A 16,566-nucleotide genomic window follows, 5' to 3' on the forward strand; every position below is an offset into this window, starting at 1 on the left:
AAACAATAGATTATCCACCTTCTGTACATTTATTTCCTTTCAGATTAAGCATCTTTCTAAAGGAAATGGTAAGAGTCATTTCATATGTTATATTTCTGAGCTTTCATTCAATAGGATTAGTAACACATTTTTTTCTCATTTTTAACAGCACATGATACAGATTTGGGAAAACAAAAGGATATTTCTGAAATCAATTTGGGTGAGTTCAATTTTTACAATATTGAGGACTTACAATAATTTATTGTTTGTATTAATTAATTAATTTGAGACATGTTCTCCCTGTGTAGCCAAGGCTTGCCTGGTTGACCTCAAATTATGTGTCTCCTCTTTCCCTTAATTAACAATGCTATTTCCTTAAGGGCTTCCTTTCTGTTTACAGTATCCCCAGTATCTAGAAAAAACCTAAGACATACAAAACAGTTAATCAGTATATGTTATCTGAACCAATTGGGTAGTTAATAGATCACGACTTAATTTAGTCAGATATGCACTTTTTAAATATTTTATTTATTCTTTTTATTTTTTGTGTATGAGTGTATTGCCTGCATGTGTGTAAGTGCACCCGTGTCGTGCAATGCCCACAGAGGTCAGAAGAAGGTGTCGGATCCCCTGGAACTGGAACTGGCGTTAGAGATGATTGTTAGCTGCCATGTGGGTGCTGGGAATCAAATGTGGCTCCTCTGAGAGAGCAGCCAGCTCTTAACAGCTGAGCCATCTCGCCATCCCCAGATATGCACTCTTTTAGAACATATGTCCACCACATGACCCCATCTATGGTGACTAAGCACCAGGGTTAAGATTTTAGTGAGCTTATTCACAGTGCTATCTGGCCCTACGGCTAGTGAGGTGGCAATGCACCTGCAGCTTGTTGTTATTTAGTTTATTGTTATCATGTGACTAGTTCAGGTTTAAAGAGATTAAACATATCTATGGAATGTACGCATAGGGAAGTAGGTAGAGAAGGGCAGTCTTCATCTTTGGCAGGGGAAGCCATGCTGCCTTCTAACACCTGACACCTCTGTGGTATCAATGCTAAAACTGAACAAACTTGGAAAGAAGCAGCAGGTTTTGCAGAATAGATTTCTGCTATGATATGAGACTGTCATGATTGCTCCCTGGCTTGGTTTCCTAATTGCAAATCAGGGGCTGTCTTCAGCTGGAACTGCAAAGCAACAATCCTGTCTGAAGTTGTTTGCCTTTTATAGGGCTCCTAACACGGGAAGTTACAATCAGTGGAATTCTCAGGCTGGGGAAGTAGCTCAGTTAGAGTGCTTGCTCAGTATGAACATAGGCATGGGTTTAATCCCCAGCATCACTCAAAACTGGGTGTAGTGACAAATGCCTCTAATACTAGCACTTAGGAGGTACAGGCAGGAGGATCAGGAGTTTAAGGTCAACCTTGGCTACATAGAATGGTCACAACCAACCTGTGTTACTTAAGACCCTGTCTCAAACAAACAAAAAAATAGATAAAACACCTGGACTCTAATTACTCAGTGGGGGAGATTGTGGTGTATTTTAATTGTAATTTTAATGATTATTCTTTAGCTATTTCTGTTTCAGGCACATTTTAAGGCACTTTTAAATGTGTTACCTCATTTAATTAATTTTTATAGGTCTGTGCATTTGGGGGTATGTTGTTATTCGTATCGTTAAGGAGACAACATGACAGTAATTAACTCAAGGCCAAAGGTTGAACCCAGGCAGACTTATTCAACTGCTTATACTTTTTTACTGCTGTGAAATGAAAAACATACTTCAGTGGCATTCTTTAAGTAGCCAAGAAGTTTTCCCACAAGATCTTTCCCTTTAAGAATCTTATTTTCAAAAATTGTTTGAGATCACAATACAAGTAGCGTGAGTCTGTTCTGCTGAGCATCTGACAGCAGGTACTTGGGGCTACAGTGTTGAACAGATCTGCACACATTTCCCTGGTCTTTCTTATTACAAGGGCAGTGTCTCTGGTTTAGTTTTGGAGGCTGCCAGCATCCTTTTCATGGAAAGAAGCAAACCAAATTCACTTACCTTGATTCAGAAGGCAAGAGAGCACAAAGGACCAGGATGGAATGTCAGCTTTAATGTTCGCTTAGACAGTGACCTCCTAGCTCATGATTTCTCTCCGGATCCCATCTCCTCCTTCGAAGGATGAAAAGTTTAGAATTCCTGACCAATAAGATCCCTTCTAACTCATCTCAGTGCTAAGGTTCTTGGAGAAGATCTTTTTATTCCAAAATTGAAAAGAGGGCATATCGATATGTAATACTGGTCATTCACACTTGCTCAAGTAGAGGGAAAAATGTGAATTTCCAAAAGAGTTGTAGTGCATAAAGATAAAAGATGCGTAATGGCAGAGATTAGTTTTATTGTAAGCTGTCTTTTAATAATGTTCATTTCAAATATCCCTTTCTTTTTAACTTCATCCTTAGCTGCAGGCCTGGACCTGTTTCAAGGGGACATCCTTCTGCCGGTGAGTGCTACCAATGGTACAGTAACATCCCTTGGACAGCACTGGGAGCTCAGCCTCTGCTCTGTGGCGACTCCCAGGTTGGACAGTGTGGAGGAGAAGCACGATTCTAATCTATAATCTATACCCATAAAAACTTCGCCTGTAGCTGATAGTAATAAAAACAAGCAAACAGCACAGAAAAGCCTACCATTATTAAACAGGTCATTTATTCAATTTTTCCTAAAGGAAGACTAGGAAGGAGGAAAATGTGCTGATATGTTTGTAGGTGTCGTGCCAGGTTTGGGGACACCTGGCCTCTTTATTTTGTTCCTAATAATTCCTCTGAATTTCAAAAATTATCTCTAAAAAATTCCTAGTGTTTTATAATGAGAGCACAAATGCCACTAAATTATTTAGATTGCTTTATCCGTTCTTTGTAGTGTGAAAATTGAATGAAAGATGAAGGTAGTGTTGCTAGGTTTCCCAGGCATTGCTTTTTTATTGTTTGTTTTGACATTTTGTTATTGTTATTTTACTGTTTACTTATTGTTGTTTCTGTTTTTTATCTATTATTTTTATTATTTTATGTGTATGATTGTATTGCCTGCATCTATGTAAGTGCACCCATGTCATGCAGTGCCTGAGGAGGTCAGAAGAGGGTGTTGAATTCCCCTGGAACTGGAGTTAGGATAGTTGTTAGTCACCATGTGGGTGCTGTGCTGGGAATCAAATCTGGTCCTCTGCAAGAGAAGCCAGTGCTCTTAACTGCTGAGCCAACTCTCCAGCCCGCTTCTGGTTTGTTGTTGGTTTGGTTTTGGTTTTTTGTTGGGTTTTGTTGTTGTTGTTGTTGTTGTTGTTTTGTTTTTCTTTTGTTTTGTTTGAGACAGGGTCTCCCTATTGCCCCAGCTGTCCTGGAACTCAGTATATAGACCAAGCTGGCCTTAATCTCACAGAAATCTGCCTGCCTCTGCCTCCAGAGTGCTGGGATTAAAGGCATACATTTCCATACCCAGCATTATTATTTTTAAATTAGCTTTCAGAATAGCTGGTTTCCTTATGGTATTTACACATATATTTAGTTTTGGCTGGTTCACCCTCCTCCCCTATCCCTTCCCTGGTCGTTCCATCTCCCCATTCACCATTAAGCCCTTCCAACCCTAGTATTTCATCTTCCACTTTCAAATCACTTGCTTTGGGCGACCCTCCCTACCCTTCTCTCTTGGAACCTCTTTTTCCTCATCTTATGGGTCTCTTTTTATTTTCTTAGCCTCTATACATGCTTACTTCCACCTAAATACCAATACATAAAGATTAGAAACTAGAAATAGGATCCTTCTGGGAGAGAGAGAGACCATGTAGTGCTTTTCTTTCTGAGCCTAGGGCATGTGATACATGTATAAAATGGAATTCTATTCAGCTGTAAAGAAAAATGAAATTGATGGGAAAATGGATGGAACTGAGACAATATTATTTTTGCTTTTGTTTTCACAGAGCTTGAGAAATGGCCTGAGAGACCCAAGCAGCAGATGGAAATTTCCCATTCCTTACATTCTTGCTGATAATCTGGGTAATGGCAATTGTTCTCCAGAAGGCGCTTCTGGTCAAAGTTCTGTTTCCCTTTTCTCCTGTTCACCAGCTTCAGACTGAGAGCAGTCACCAATATATAGAGTCCTAAAGGTTCTTTACCTCAAGGGAAGAAAGAATCTTATCAAAACTAGGACTACAGGTTAACACTCTCTGTGGGAAAGTGGCAAAGAATAAGGCCATAAAATACCAGGTGAAGGCACAGTGCTAAACACGTGAGAGGGTGGTGCGGATGAGACAATCTGAGAGGACTTAACTAAAATTTGCCTTGAAACATGAGGACCCGAGTTCAATCCTCAGGACCCCATGTGAAAAATCAGACATGATGACTTGTGTTTGTAATCCCAGTGCTTGGGAGGTAGAGACAGGTAGGTCCCTGGGGCTATGGGCCAACCAGTCCATCCTATCTGGTGAGCAAGAGGAGAGAGAGAGAGAGAGAGCGAGAGAGAGAGAGAGAGAGAGAGAGAGAGGCTCTGCCTCAAAAAAAGTGAATTGCACCTGAGGAACAGCGCCAAAACTAATTGCTTGCCTCTAGAACAAAGACACAGAAACACACACACACACACACACACACACACACACACGCACAAGCACAGATGTAAAAGTTCCAGCACACATTAAAATGTTAATAAAACCAGCAGTAAGCTAAGGAACAGAGCTACAGCTGGGTATAATTCAATGTCATAATCATTAAAAACGTATACTTCAAAAGTTTATTTAGACTGAGCTGAATACAGAATGAGGATATTATTTTCCAGCATATTTATTTCTTCCTTTTTTGTGTCAAGAAGAACATGACCCAATTTTGAGAAATGGAAAGCATATATTTCACACTCTCATGGTACTGTTTTCTCAAGCTTAATAGTTTCTACTTTCTTCTCCCTTAAGATAAATATCTGGGTAGTTGATGTTTAGTGACTATAGAAATATTAATTGGTAGAAAATGAATGCATGTCATAAGCAGGCACTTGGCTGATCTTCAAGCAGCGGACTTATAGCAGCCACAGCGATTCCCTGTCTACAAAGCCCACTCTTCATAGATGGCAAGGATGAACGGGAAGAGGGGAAACCAGGGCAAGGCTGCTTCACCTCACTGGGCACCTGGGCTGTCCCTACTCTCTAGATAAGTCAGTTGTGTTTCAATGTTTTCTGTCACTGTTATCAGTGTTGCTTCTAATCCTTTTGAGAGCAAATAGCTAGATATAAACACTGTTGTTCTCAGGGTATTGGGAAATAGAGTCATTTCCCCCAGGGTTTGCCAGCATGCCTGCAAATTCATAGCATGCTAGTATTTCCTGAAGTATAATTTAAGAAATGGAAGGAGCTCTTTCCCTTGACTATTTTCCCTCCTGATTGTCTCATCCGCACCACCTTCTCATGTGCTAAGCACCATGCCTTCACCTGATATTTTATTGAAGTTTCACCAGGTCTATGCGAAGTATTAAGTCACTGCTTCTCAATGTACGTACGACTTCCTGAGGGCTGGAAATGTAGCTCACTTGGTAGCATAGCCTAGTCTTCATGAAGCACTGGGTTCCATCTCTAGTGGTCTATAAAGAAGTGATATAGAGAGAAACTCCTGTAATCCCAGGTCCTGGCAGATGAAGGCTGGAGGATCGGAAGTTAAAAGTCAAGAAAAGTTCTTTGAATTTATCCTACCTAGGTTCACCAAACTTCTTAGATCTCTAAGATAATATTAAAATATCAAGTCTGAGAAATCATAGGTCATTATTTTCCAAATATTCTTACATGCCTCTCCTATCCTGAAACTCTTAATTATAAACACGTTAGACTGATGTTCCCCATTAGTTCTTAAGACACTGTTCATTTTATTACTATTTTCTCTGTGATCCCTTTCTTTTTTAAACCATCTCTAGTTTTCTATTAAAATCATTCCATGAATTTTCCATTTGGGATATATTGCTGCATTAGTTACTTTTCTTTTTGCTGTGACCAAACCCTTGATAAAGTGCAACTCAAAAGAGGAAGGGCTTACACAGTTTGAAGGGATGTAATTCATCATTCTGACAGTAAAGATTAACTGACAGGAAAACTGATAGAATTTTCGCTTGATACTTTTATTAAAATTTCATTTCTTTGCCATGATTCTTTGTTGGTTCCTCTTTTTCTTTAAAACCCTTTAACAAATATACAGTAGTGCTTTAAACTCTTTGCCAACTCTAATATTTGGGTCCTCTTGTGCTCGGTGGATCATAATTTCCTGCTTCCTCATACACTTGGTGATTTTGTGCTGTCAATCTGCTCTGAAGGCCGTTAAGTTTTAAATCACGGTGCCAGTAATTTAACTGTTATTTATGAAGGCTTTGCTTTGGGATGGTCCTATTTCCAAGCAGATCTCTGAGCTCTAGGGCGTAGTCATGTCTCTTAAGCCTCCTTGGTGTCTCTGGGGTTTTAGTGGAATGCCCAAGGGTTTTCCCAGCCACTCCAACTTCACGTGGCTCCAACTCTTGATTCGTTTTTGACCATGATGAGCAACACGTGAGCTTTCTGTTAAGCTTGGTCAACTTTCCACCTGCTATTTCCTACTAAACTACTTGGAGCTGCCCCCACTTATGCATACTTCCTGAGTTAGATGAGGGCTGAAGGATCACTTGGGAACCACATCTACTCCTGGATCACAGCTCTTATCTTTCCCTGATTTTTCCTCTCTTGATTCTTTGACTTTTCATCCACTGAAGCTGAAAATTAGTTCCATAGTCGTTCCTGGGAGATGTCAAGAACTTACATAGCAGATTTATGGTTCAGTTCACTCTTCGCGACACTAAAAGGACCATGGAATACGCCCTTTCAAAAGGCTGTAACAGTGTGAACCTTACCCAATGACATTTCCTTCTTTCATGGATAGAATTTCCTCTACTTTGTGTTCTGGTCATCTTTTAGTGCGTTTAATGAATTTCTTTTTTTAAGTTTTCCAGTCTGTAACCAATAGCTGTGGGAGGATTTGTCAGATTTAAGCCCCTCCCCCACCCCACTGCAGCGTCAGGAAACCCTCAGAAGATTTTCCAGCTGAACACAGCTGGCCTTCCAGCTAAGCTCACAGGGCTTCCTTCTGGGAATTAACAATGCAATGAGGTGTAAACAAGCTCCTTTTAGTAAAGGAGCTAACCTATCGTGGTGCAGCAGACCACCTACCACCTATGAAAGGACCATTCAAGGAAATCAAGTGTACCTCTTGCAGGGAGAGGGGGACACACAGAGTGACTTTACGCCCCCCCCCCATGGGATAATTTTTATTAAACCATTACAGAGTCATTTAGTTCTCTATTTCAATTTTTTTTCATTATTATCTTTATTTTATGTGCCTGAGTGTTTTGCCTGCATGTATGTAAGTGCATCTGTGTCCTACAAACTACACATAAAGTAAAATGTAAAACCTCAGTTGTCTGGGTATCAACCCATCCTTGTCACAGCAATGCTACGATACATGTTAGACTAAAGGGAAGATGTCTGAACCACCAGCATCTGTCATTCCTGTTCCTTCAGGTCCATTGGCTTCTGCTGCTTTAGGGTAGAGCAATCTTAGGTAAACCGTGTGTATACAATGCTGGCCTCTTTCTTAGTGATCTTACAGGGGAAGCAGGCTAACATCTCATGTTTTGCTTCTAGAACCTCACACTTTTTAAGCTATGCTCTCCTCCACCTACGGAGATTTTATTTTTGAGACAAGGGCTCGTGTAGGCCAGGCTAGCCTTCAACTTGCTGTGTAGCTGAGGATGACCTTGAACTCCTGATCCTCCTGCACTTCTGAAGTGCTAGGATTATAGCCGTCACTGCCACATCCAGTTTATGCAATGTTGAGGATCGAACCCAAGGCCTTATGCATGCTAGGCAAGCATTCTACCAGCTGAGCTACATCCCCAGTCCTAGCAGAGATATCTTTTTAGTCTGGGGTAAGGGATGCTATTTCCACAGCTTCTCTCCAAGCTAATTTATCATGCATATAAACGCCAGAGCTACTTGTGTTTTCTGCCCTGCCACGTGATTCTTCCAAGGCAAAGCTCTCCCAACCTCTGCTTGAATGAAGGGAAAATGAAGAAAACAGCAAGACATTGTTTTATGATTGTATCCAACTATGTACACATGCACGAACTCCTATTCTGTAGTTGGCTTTCCACTACATGTTTAAAGTAAGCACTATCTCTGTGTCCACAACTAACTGCAGTTTTAGTTTCCAAGAAATCGATTTATGACTAAGAAAGAAAAAAATTCTCTAAGGCACCCCTGTGGATTTTGTAGTAGTAGCACAATTTTCTGTAAACTGCAGTCATGTCTATTATTGAAGATCTAAGTAAAGCTTGGTGATGTTTTCATTGATTTCTACAGGGCTGAATGCCAAAGGAGCCATCCTCAATGCCTTTGAGATGTTCCGCCTCAAGTCCTGTGTGGATTTTAAACCCTACGAAGGGGAGAGTTCGTACATCATCTTCCAGGAATTTTCTGGGTTAGTATGAAATACAGACTATGAAAAGCATGCATTTTGAAAGCTAAAAGAAATTATTGGCAGAAGAAGAAAAATATCTTTCACTGTGGTTTTTAAATTTTTATTTCTTTGTTTTTATTTTATGTGTGTATTTTACTTGCATGTATGTAAGTCCACCCATGTCATGCAATGCCAGAGGAGACCAGAAGAGGCCATTTGATCAGCTAGATCTGGAGTTACAGACTGTTGTGAGCTTCCCTGTGGGTGCTAGGAACTGAATCTTAGTCCTCTGCGAGAGCAGCACGTACTCCTAACTGTTGATCCAACTCGTCAGTCTGCCACTGATTTTTTTACTGTAAAATATTTTCATATGCTAAACAGAAAGAGATTGTTTGAATTACATCTGGGGCCAGAAAAATTTCTCTCATTTTATTCTTCCTAGTTTTAGGTCATGATTTTTTAAAATTTACTTACTCTTTGAGAATGTCAAATATGTATGCAATGTGTTTTGATCTAACAATCCCATCACCCCTTTCCAACTCTTCCCAGACCTCCCCCAATGCATCCGCCTTCCAACTTCACGTGTTCACTTTTTACTGATTAATCACTGAATCAATCAGTGATGACAGTATGCCCATGGGTATAGAGTTGGCTATCCACTAATAGTCAGCCTACTAGAATCTGTAACCCTGAATGTCCCTCATCAGTCATCAATTGCCAGTAGCTCCTCAGCTACTGGTGGGGCCTCAGGCACTCCTCCCCTATCCATGCTGGAATGTTGACTGACTTGATCCTGTGTGGTCTTGTGACGGAACTAGAGACTGCTGTGAGTCCCTGAGTGCAGTGGCCTTGTTAGCTCAGAAGACAGTTTCAGGACAATCCTCCCTGACACCTAGCTCTTACAATCTCCCTCCCTCCTCTTCCACAAGGTTCCCTGAGCTTTGGAGGGAATGGGTCATATTTTAAGTTACAGTAGTTTTTTGTTTTGTTTTGCTTTGTTTTTAAAGTCAGGCTTATTGAAGTACAGATTTTTGACAGTGCTGTTCTATGTTGTAAGACTCTGTTGGCTGAATTCTGAAAATATCTAGATACAAGTTTGTTCTTCATAGGTTTTTATGTCTAAGAAAGTAGATCAAAAAAGAAGCTTTTGAGTTGGGTGTGGTGGTACACACATTTAATCCCAGCACTTGGAAGGCAGAGGCAGACAGATCTCTGTGAGATGGAGGCCAGCCTAGTCTATATAACAAGTTCCAGGCCAGATGGGGCTACAGGGAGACCCTGTCTTAAAAGAACAGAGAAAGAAAGAAAGAAAGAAAGAAAGAAAGAAAGAAAGAAAGAAAGAAAGAAAGAAAGAGAGAGGGAGGGAGGGAGGGAGGGAGGAAGGAAGGAAGGAAGGAAGGAAGGAAGGAAGGAAGGAAGGAAGGAAGGGATTGCTTTCTGTCACTTTCTTCAGTGGTATATGTGGCAATCAGCCCAATCAACCTAGGCTGGATGTGGTTGACAGGCAGAGTCATCACTAGCAGAGACACAGTTGGCTTTTATCTTCAAGCCCTATCTGAAATGGTGTCTTCATTCCATAGTCCCATCCCTGCCTCCGGCTTTTGTCCACAAAGATTGTCTATTTCTGACCCTGAGGTTTTTGTTACTCCTGGTTGGCTGAAAGAGATGAAAAGGGGAGTTAGCATATGGATTTATCCTCTTCAGAATAAAAGCATGCAAAAATAAATCAATGAACAGAAACAAAGTACGTATCCTGCTTAGATACAGACTGAATGCCTAGCTTACCTGAGTAGTTTCTTATTTCATTCTTTTATTTTAAAAATGCATACCTACTATGTGCTGAGACATATAGTAGCATAGTTTTAGAGCTCACATGGTTTTCAAGTGGCAGGTGAGGTAGGAGAGAAATAGTAAGAGTTTTAACACATGTTGGCAAGATGGAAGTGAGACCTCCTGCAGACTAACTACAAGGTTAGCAAAAGAGTGAAGTCAGAGCTGTCTTTAACTTCCGGCTTGAATGGATGGTGAGGGTTAATTTCTTCCACAGAGGGTCAGACTACTGCTTATTTGAAAGAATCACTTTGAGGATAAAATAATGAATTAGTTTTGGAATATGTGCTATATTATTCGAAGTTTTAAAGAAATTTATTACGTTTTATCTATTTGTGTATAAGTGGAGTGTGTGTGTGTGTGTGTGTGTGTGTGTGTGTATCTCTGTGATGCAGTGCACATGAGGAAGTGGATGGATGTCTCCTTCCATCATGTGGGTCCCTGGGATTGAACTCGGGTTCTCAGGCTTGGCAACAGGAAATTCTCTTTATTGGCCACTCTGGCCCAATTTGAGAGTTCTGGATGGAGAAAATAAGTGTTTGGCTTTATTTTCCTTTCAGTGCTAGTCACTGAACTCAAGGCCTTTCGTGCTGGGCAAGCCCTCTACCACTGAGCTACAACATCCTCAGCTCTCTTTTCACTTTTTAACTTTAGAAAAGAAATTTGAGACAAGTTCTCACTAAACGGTTCGTGCTGGGTTTGAAAACACACATGGCCCAGGTAGAACTTGAACTTCGAAGCCTCCTGCCTCAGCCTCCTGAGCAGATGGGATTACAGGCCTATACACCAGCTCCGTTTCTTGAAACTTCTATTTTGCATGAAGGGAAAAGATTTAACATGTGGCTCAGACCTGCCATAACCAAACATTTCAGAGGTTCTCTGCTTTTGTATGGTGCGCGCTCTCTGGGCGCACTCCCGGAATGGCACGGCGGGTCCGCAGGCTCCCCCGCCGTGCGTCTGGAGGAAGGCAGGTCTGGCCCCGCGGGCTTCTCCGTGTCTCTATGGGCCTCAGGCGTGGGGTGTGCGGGTATCTGGGGGTCGCTCTAGGCCCCTGGATCTCGGGGTCCCTGCCACACCTGGCGAGTCGGCCCGGCTCTGGCCACAGGCGTCTCTGGGAGCGGCAGCAGATAGGTCGCTGTCCGCAGCTCCGGTGCTGACAGCTTCTCTGCTACTGGAGCGTTGTCCAGCTGAATCCTGTCCCTGTTTCACCCGTCTACTTTTCCTCAGGATGCGAGGTCCACTGGCCACTGAACCCCACCGGAAGAGTACGAGGCTAGCGAAAGCTAGGAATGTCCGCAAGTCGGTCACGAGGGAGTGCGCCCCCTGGAGAGGCTAGGTCACCAGTAGTAAGGCACAGGACTCAAGACTCGGCTTAGTCTGTGTTACAGCTTTATTAAGTGTCTCTGCTCTCAGTAATTCAGCAGCTCTGTGACCCAGCTCTCTGTCTATTAAGAGAAGACTAGGATACTTATACCATGGGGGTAGTGGTAAAAGCTTTGGCTGTTAGATGCTTTGTGAGGCATTCTATTTACATATGGAAGTGGATTTCTGCCACACTGCTAGACTGTTGACTGCCTGGAAAAATTACAGGAAGGCATGGTACCTTTCAGAGCCAAAGGCCATGTTTATGTTACGGCATTTGTGGTGGGCACTTCAAAAGGAGAGTCAGGAAAGATGCCAGGGAGGCACCCTGCTATGAAAGGAGCCCTCAGCACATGATCCCGAGCTGCATGAGCTGTCCGGTCGTGAAGGGACTTCTACTTGGCATAACAGAGGTCTCCAACACTTTTGAAAACTTTTTTCCTGGAAATCTCTGAACTTAAGAAGCTATGGAATCTTTGAATCAAATAATTCATTGCAAATTTCCAAAGAAAATTTAATTTTCTTTATTTCTTTTGCATAATTTTGTTCATAAAGAGAAACTTCTAGAAAATAAAGGTGCTATGATTACTTTCCAAAGTCCTTTTATTTTATTACAATGTCTTAATGTAACCCAGGCTACCCCCAAACTTACTATGTAGCTGAGGCTAGCATTAAATTCCTGATCCTTTGGTCTTCCCCTCCCGAGTGCTGAGATTACAGGTGTGCACTTCCACAGATGGTCCCAAAATTCTATTCTCAGTAAAATTATCTTGGCTTCCTTTCAGCTGTTAACTCAGTTTCCAGGATCTGACAGGAGGCAGGCCAACTGGAATAGACATCTTCTCTAGAAGCTGAATTTGTGTGCTCTTATTGTCTATAGCTAAGAAATACCTCTATTATACTTACCTATTAACAAAGGAGAAAAGGGAGGGAGAGTATTTGGGGGCAGGGACTGGCCCCCAGTACCCTGAAACCATTCAAGGCATTGGTCCCCAAGGCTAGAAGCCTACTGGGCCTTGTAAGAAGGGTGCAATCAAAGGGTTATGGTATGGCAGAATTAAAATGTTGTTCTTGCAACTTACGCTTTTCTGTTGTTTGGGATCAGATGTTGATGTGAGATATTATGCTATGGGGTATAAAAATATTCAACAAAGTCTTCTGTTTGATTCTAGATAATTTGTGGAGTAAACTTATTTGATAATGAAATGCTACTGCCAGAGAGGAAGATTGATTATAGTTTAGGCCTACGCTTGAACAATTTATTAAATTTATTACAAATCTTTAAGGTACACACTTAAAGTTGGTGAATTATATGCTCTAGAGGTCATATTTAAGTAGAGTCATTATAAAATATCCATTTGTATGTGTATGTATGTATGTATGATGTGTGTGTGTGTGCACACGCATTTGTGTGTATGAGTACAGTCCTGTTTGCCATGCATGCATGTGGAGGGAAAGGAGAAGCTCAGGTGTCCATCCTTACCGTCCACCTTGTTTGGACAGGGTCTCTCTTTTGCTGTGCACCATGCACACACCAAGCTAGCTGGCCTGAGCTTGCAGAGCATCATCTGTCTTTGTCTCTTATCTTGTCCTAGGAACAACCGGGATTACACACATGTGCTGCCACGCACAGCTTTATGTGAGTTTTAAGGATCTGAACTCAGGTCATGACACTTCTGTGACAAGCACTTTATCCACTGAGCACTCTTCCCAGTCTACAATATCCTTTTAAAAATATATTTTTTATTTGTAATTGTGTGTGTGTGTGTGTGTCTGTGTGTGGGTACGTGCACATGAGTTTTTTAATAAATAGCATTTGAATTAATATTTCAAGGCACAATATATTAATAATCTTGGGGAGAACGAGCAAGAAAGACAATGTCAGTATTGCTAAGGAACTTGCTGTGCCTAAGAGCATTTAAAACTACTGGCAAGTTCCTTATTCCAGCCAGCGCTGGATAAAATATAGAACCTGATTTCAAAATTTAAAACCAGAATTTGTGAGAAACTCTGGGTTTGCTGACAGAAGAAGGAAATTGGATTTATAAGAAAAAAAACACTGTTTGGGAAAAAGAGGGCTAGAGGGCTAGAGGCATTCCATGATAAATTTAAGAAATCTACAAGGAATTGTCGACACAAAAGCATAACTCTCACCTCAAAGGGGATAAGAGATAGTTTATTCTGGAGCCAGATATGAGTGACCATGGCCTGGGAACACACATTAAGGTTACCCCAAATTCCATGTTCCAGCATGGTAACGGTTGTCTTACATTTTTATAGTAACAGAACAAAGAAAAGTCATAAATCAAGACACTTTTCAAATACATTGGTGGATACATTCAGGAGGCAGGTTGTAGCAAAGTGGGAGGGTTCTTACTATAGGTCTCAGGTGTTATCTGATGACATTTTTAGCTTTTGGATTGGTGAGACCTGGTGGTCTGCTAAGTTAATACATTCTAAAAGGCTTTTATCTGTTAGTCACAGGATGTTAGTTCAGAAACAGCGATCGGCAAGGAGTGGCTGTTTAGGGGGCTGAAGATGACCCGAGATAAATGGTAATTAGACTCTGGACCTGCAACATTCCAAACTTTCCACATTCATTGAAGTTCTAATCAGTTTATCAGCCTTGCAGGAGAAAGTCCAATTTGAAGATGGAAGAGTTTTTTTCCGGGGACTTTTATTCACAGTTACCCCTGTTGGCCAAGCATCACATTTTGTGCATGCGGGGGCCACATGTTATTCATTCTCATGTTGCTAGGAAGGCTCATTCCTAGAGTCTAATGTAGACAAGGCTCAGTTGTAGATCAGAAAGCCGTCTTCAAGAGAGAGAAAATAGCTGGTAAAGCCATTAAGGAAGAAACTCCTGGATCATATCAAAACTATTAGCCATCATGATCCAGATCTGACTTTTCTTTTCTTTCGTCCTCTGTATCTGACATAACATTTGTATGTGACATATAATAGGATGATTATACTTAAAATAACCAATAGCACTGCTTGGCCTAATGGAGCAAATATAACAGATTAAGGCAATAAAATTTAAAATAAAAATGAGATTGACTGTGTTTCCCCCTGTGTTTACAGTCATCGGTGCTCTATGAACTATTTTATTTATGTTTGAAATATTTAAACAAATCTTTCTTTGGATAAGTTGGATCTTATAGCTATAATCTCATGGAGTAGCTAGCTCTGACTCTAGTAGTTCTTATCTGTGGATAATGACTTCATCTGTTTTATTATATTGGCATCATACCAGATTTAGTTTTTAAAAAAAAATGAAACACGTTATAGAAGAAATATCAAAACAATACAGTATTCTTTATACCTTCTTCTAGCAAGAATGTCCTCATTTATAAAATAAATATTAATAACAGTAATAGAAACAAGGGATCAAACCTGTTAGGAAATCAGAATTTTATAGGCCTTAAAGGCTTAACCAACTACTTTTTTTTTTTAATTATTAGAAATGGAAATTATCCATTTCCTTAGTAAAATATACATATTGTTTAATTGTTTTTATCCCAGCTAATTGTACTATATAGGACACTTAGATGCTCATTTAATCAAGGGACATTAGTATTTGAACTATAAAGTATCATGAATTCATTGCTATTAGAGTGATGTCTTGTATAATTTGGATAAGAAGAATTAACCCAAATCTTTGGTATTTCTATCTAGAGAAAATAAGGTTGTAATTACTCGTTAAACATTGGAGTACATTTTAGGGCCCTTTTAGTGTATTTGGTTGAATTTGGTTAAAAATATATAAATATTATATATGATATACTATGTACATAATATACAAATATATATACTATGTATATATACAAATTTGAATTTGAAAACTGGGTTTTTTATCCAAATTATACTGAATAATTAAGAAAACACATATATGTTTTTGCAAAGAGTAAAAGCACTTAAATCTTTTAAACATGAAAACTAGTTGAGTAAGGTAGGGGTTCTGGGTAAGCATTTATAACAATTTAAACCAAAATTAGCATTGTTTTATCATTTAGGAATATACTAAGTGAAATAGTAGATATCAGAAACCATTAAAAATAGCTAAGTATAAAAGAGTTTAAAGAACAAAAAATTGAGAGAAATGTTCAGTTACTTGGGGGTACTTGATTGTCAGTTAATTGAAGATGAGTCCCACCCAGCATCTCTGAAGTCCATATGAATGAGTCCTTTACATGAAGTTGGTACATGAGACTCTTAAGTTCATCTCCTTGAATTTTGTAGTAGAGGAGTAGGTTAGAAGTACCTGGATATAGTCTTTACTCTCCAGTTGAATGGAGTGTTTGATGTGGTGGTTCTTTTTTTATGAAATCCTTTGAATTTCTTTATCCTTTAAGGAGTATTCTGCAACTAATTTTTAATTTTTAGTAATTATATTTAAAAGTCCTTGTTTTTCTAAGCAAATTAACACTTAAGAAAACTTTCTCTTGTAACTAATACTAAATCATTAATTTTGTCTCAGGGTATTGAATTTTGACCTTAAAATTTTAATAATCTTTATATTATAACCAACTTCAATTTTCTTTTTCCAAAAAATATTTTATTTATTATTTTTATTTTATGTGTATGTGTGCATTGCCTGAATGTAGGTAAGTGCACCAGTGTTGTACAATGCCTGCGGAGGTCAGAAGAGGCTGTTGGATCCCCTGGGTCTGTAGTTACGGACAGTTGTTAGCTGCCATGCAGGTGCTGGGATTCAAACTCAGGTCTTCTGCAAGAACAACCAGAGCTCTTAACCACTTAGCCATCATCTCTCCAGCCCTAAGTTCAATTTTCTTAATATTTTCCTACAATATGCTAATTAATTTTTTAACATTCATGTAACATTCATTTAACATATCGTTCCATTTGGAACGATATTTCACCATACAAATCCAAAAGTATA

The 16,566-nt window shown here is 39.9% G+C and overlaps 1 protein-coding gene across 1 annotated transcript in view; it reads left to right on the forward strand.

Annotated features, from left to right (window-relative positions):
* The window catches only part of Mep1a (meprin A subunit alpha), a 50,692-nt gene that overhangs the window by 479 nt on the left and 33,647 nt on the right, over positions 1–16,566 (forward strand). Inside the window, exons 4-6 of the mRNA XM_008846726.2 lie at positions 2,427–2,467; positions 3,938–4,013; positions 8,375–8,492. Coding sequence (XP_008844948.1) covers positions 2,427–2,467; positions 3,938–4,013; positions 8,375–8,492 — 235 coding nt within the window. The remainder of the gene's footprint in view (positions 1–2,426; positions 2,468–3,937; positions 4,014–8,374; positions 8,493–16,566) is intronic.

This window comes from Nannospalax galili, unplaced genomic scaffold (assembly GCF_000622305.1).
Source record: "Nannospalax galili isolate Female #2095 unplaced genomic scaffold, S.galili_v1.0 scaffold803, whole genome shotgun sequence".
NCBI classification, from domain to species: Eukaryota; Metazoa; Chordata; class Mammalia; order Rodentia; family Spalacidae; genus Nannospalax; species Nannospalax galili.